Genomic DNA, 948 nt, shown 5'->3' on the forward strand with positions numbered 1-948 from the left:
AAAAATTATATAGTTATTTTAAGCGTAAAATTTAAGCAGATCGAATTAAAGACTGGTAAATGAAAATTCAGTATAGAAACGAGTACATCGACTTAGCTCATTTTTAAATGTAGTCTGCTAGCTATATCTATTAATTTGCTATTTCAGTACTTAATAAATTTTCCAAAACTGCACAGAATATACCTTTTATTTAAGCAACATCTGAAATCGTTTGGATTAGGAAATAAGAAAGACTTACCACCTTCGTCTTCGCTATCACTCATGAATGTCTCTTGCATCGATTCCGGAGCTTGTACTCTGTATTTCTCTTCTATGGTCACCGTATGAGTTGTTGTAATTACAGTTTCTGTAACAACTTTCAAAGTTTCGATAACGCTAATGTAACCGAGCTTTTGTGCAATATCCAACGCAGTCTGGCCATTCTGTGAACAGAGAATACGATTATACGATTAGAGATNCTAGTAGAAGAATAATTTCATGCAGTTTCGAACTCGTGTTGAGTAATAATTGTCACAACTAGAACGTATTGTACTGGCATTTTTCTAAAAACACTATGAGTTGCTATCTTAAAGCACATACTAATGAAGGCAGCTTGTCAAGCGTTACACATGTAGACGGAGTGAAAATTTTTAGCTACATGTTATATTAAAACTCTTTTTTAGCTCGGTATTGGCTACAACACTCCCCTTACTTTTCAGTAAGCGATATGAAATTTGAAGGAAGTGGCCAATCCCGTGCGGCGAAAAAGAACGTAGATAATTACATCTCTTTCATTTTACAGGTTTGTCTACACTTTCAAAACGCATGGAGGCTACCTCCAGTAATAAGTGCTCTATGTGCTACGTCTATAAAAAGCGCAATTACAGAAGCAAAATTGCGTCTCAAGCGTACTAGCGAATTATCACACACTTATATTATCATAACTTCTATTTCTTATTCTAAGAAAAT

General features: G+C 34.5%; 1 protein-coding gene across 21 annotated transcripts in view; it reads right to left on the reverse strand.

Moving 5' to 3' along the window:
- The window catches only part of LOC108633006 (ankyrin-2), an 84,052-nt gene that overhangs the window by 52,211 nt on the left and 30,893 nt on the right, over positions 1-948 (reverse strand). For 20 of the 21 annotated variants that reach the window (XR_003388711.1, XM_026810939.1, XM_026810927.1 and 17 more), the window contains exon 1: positions 239-447. The exons of the other annotated variant lie outside the window; for it this stretch is intronic. Coding sequence is in view for 19 of the 20 variants with exons in the window: in XM_026810939.1 (XP_026666740.1) it covers positions 239-278 (40 nt within the window). In the remaining variant the exon portion in view is untranslated. Of the gene's footprint in view, positions 1-238; positions 448-948 lie in introns of those variants that run through there. 21 annotated transcript variants of the gene reach the window in all.

The sequence above is a fragment of the Ceratina calcarata genome, unplaced genomic scaffold, assembly GCF_001652005.2.
Source record: "Ceratina calcarata isolate Rehan_Ccalc_2016 unplaced genomic scaffold, ASM165200v1 scaffold180.2, whole genome shotgun sequence".
Taxonomy (NCBI): Eukaryota; Metazoa; Arthropoda; class Insecta; order Hymenoptera; family Apidae; genus Ceratina; species Ceratina calcarata.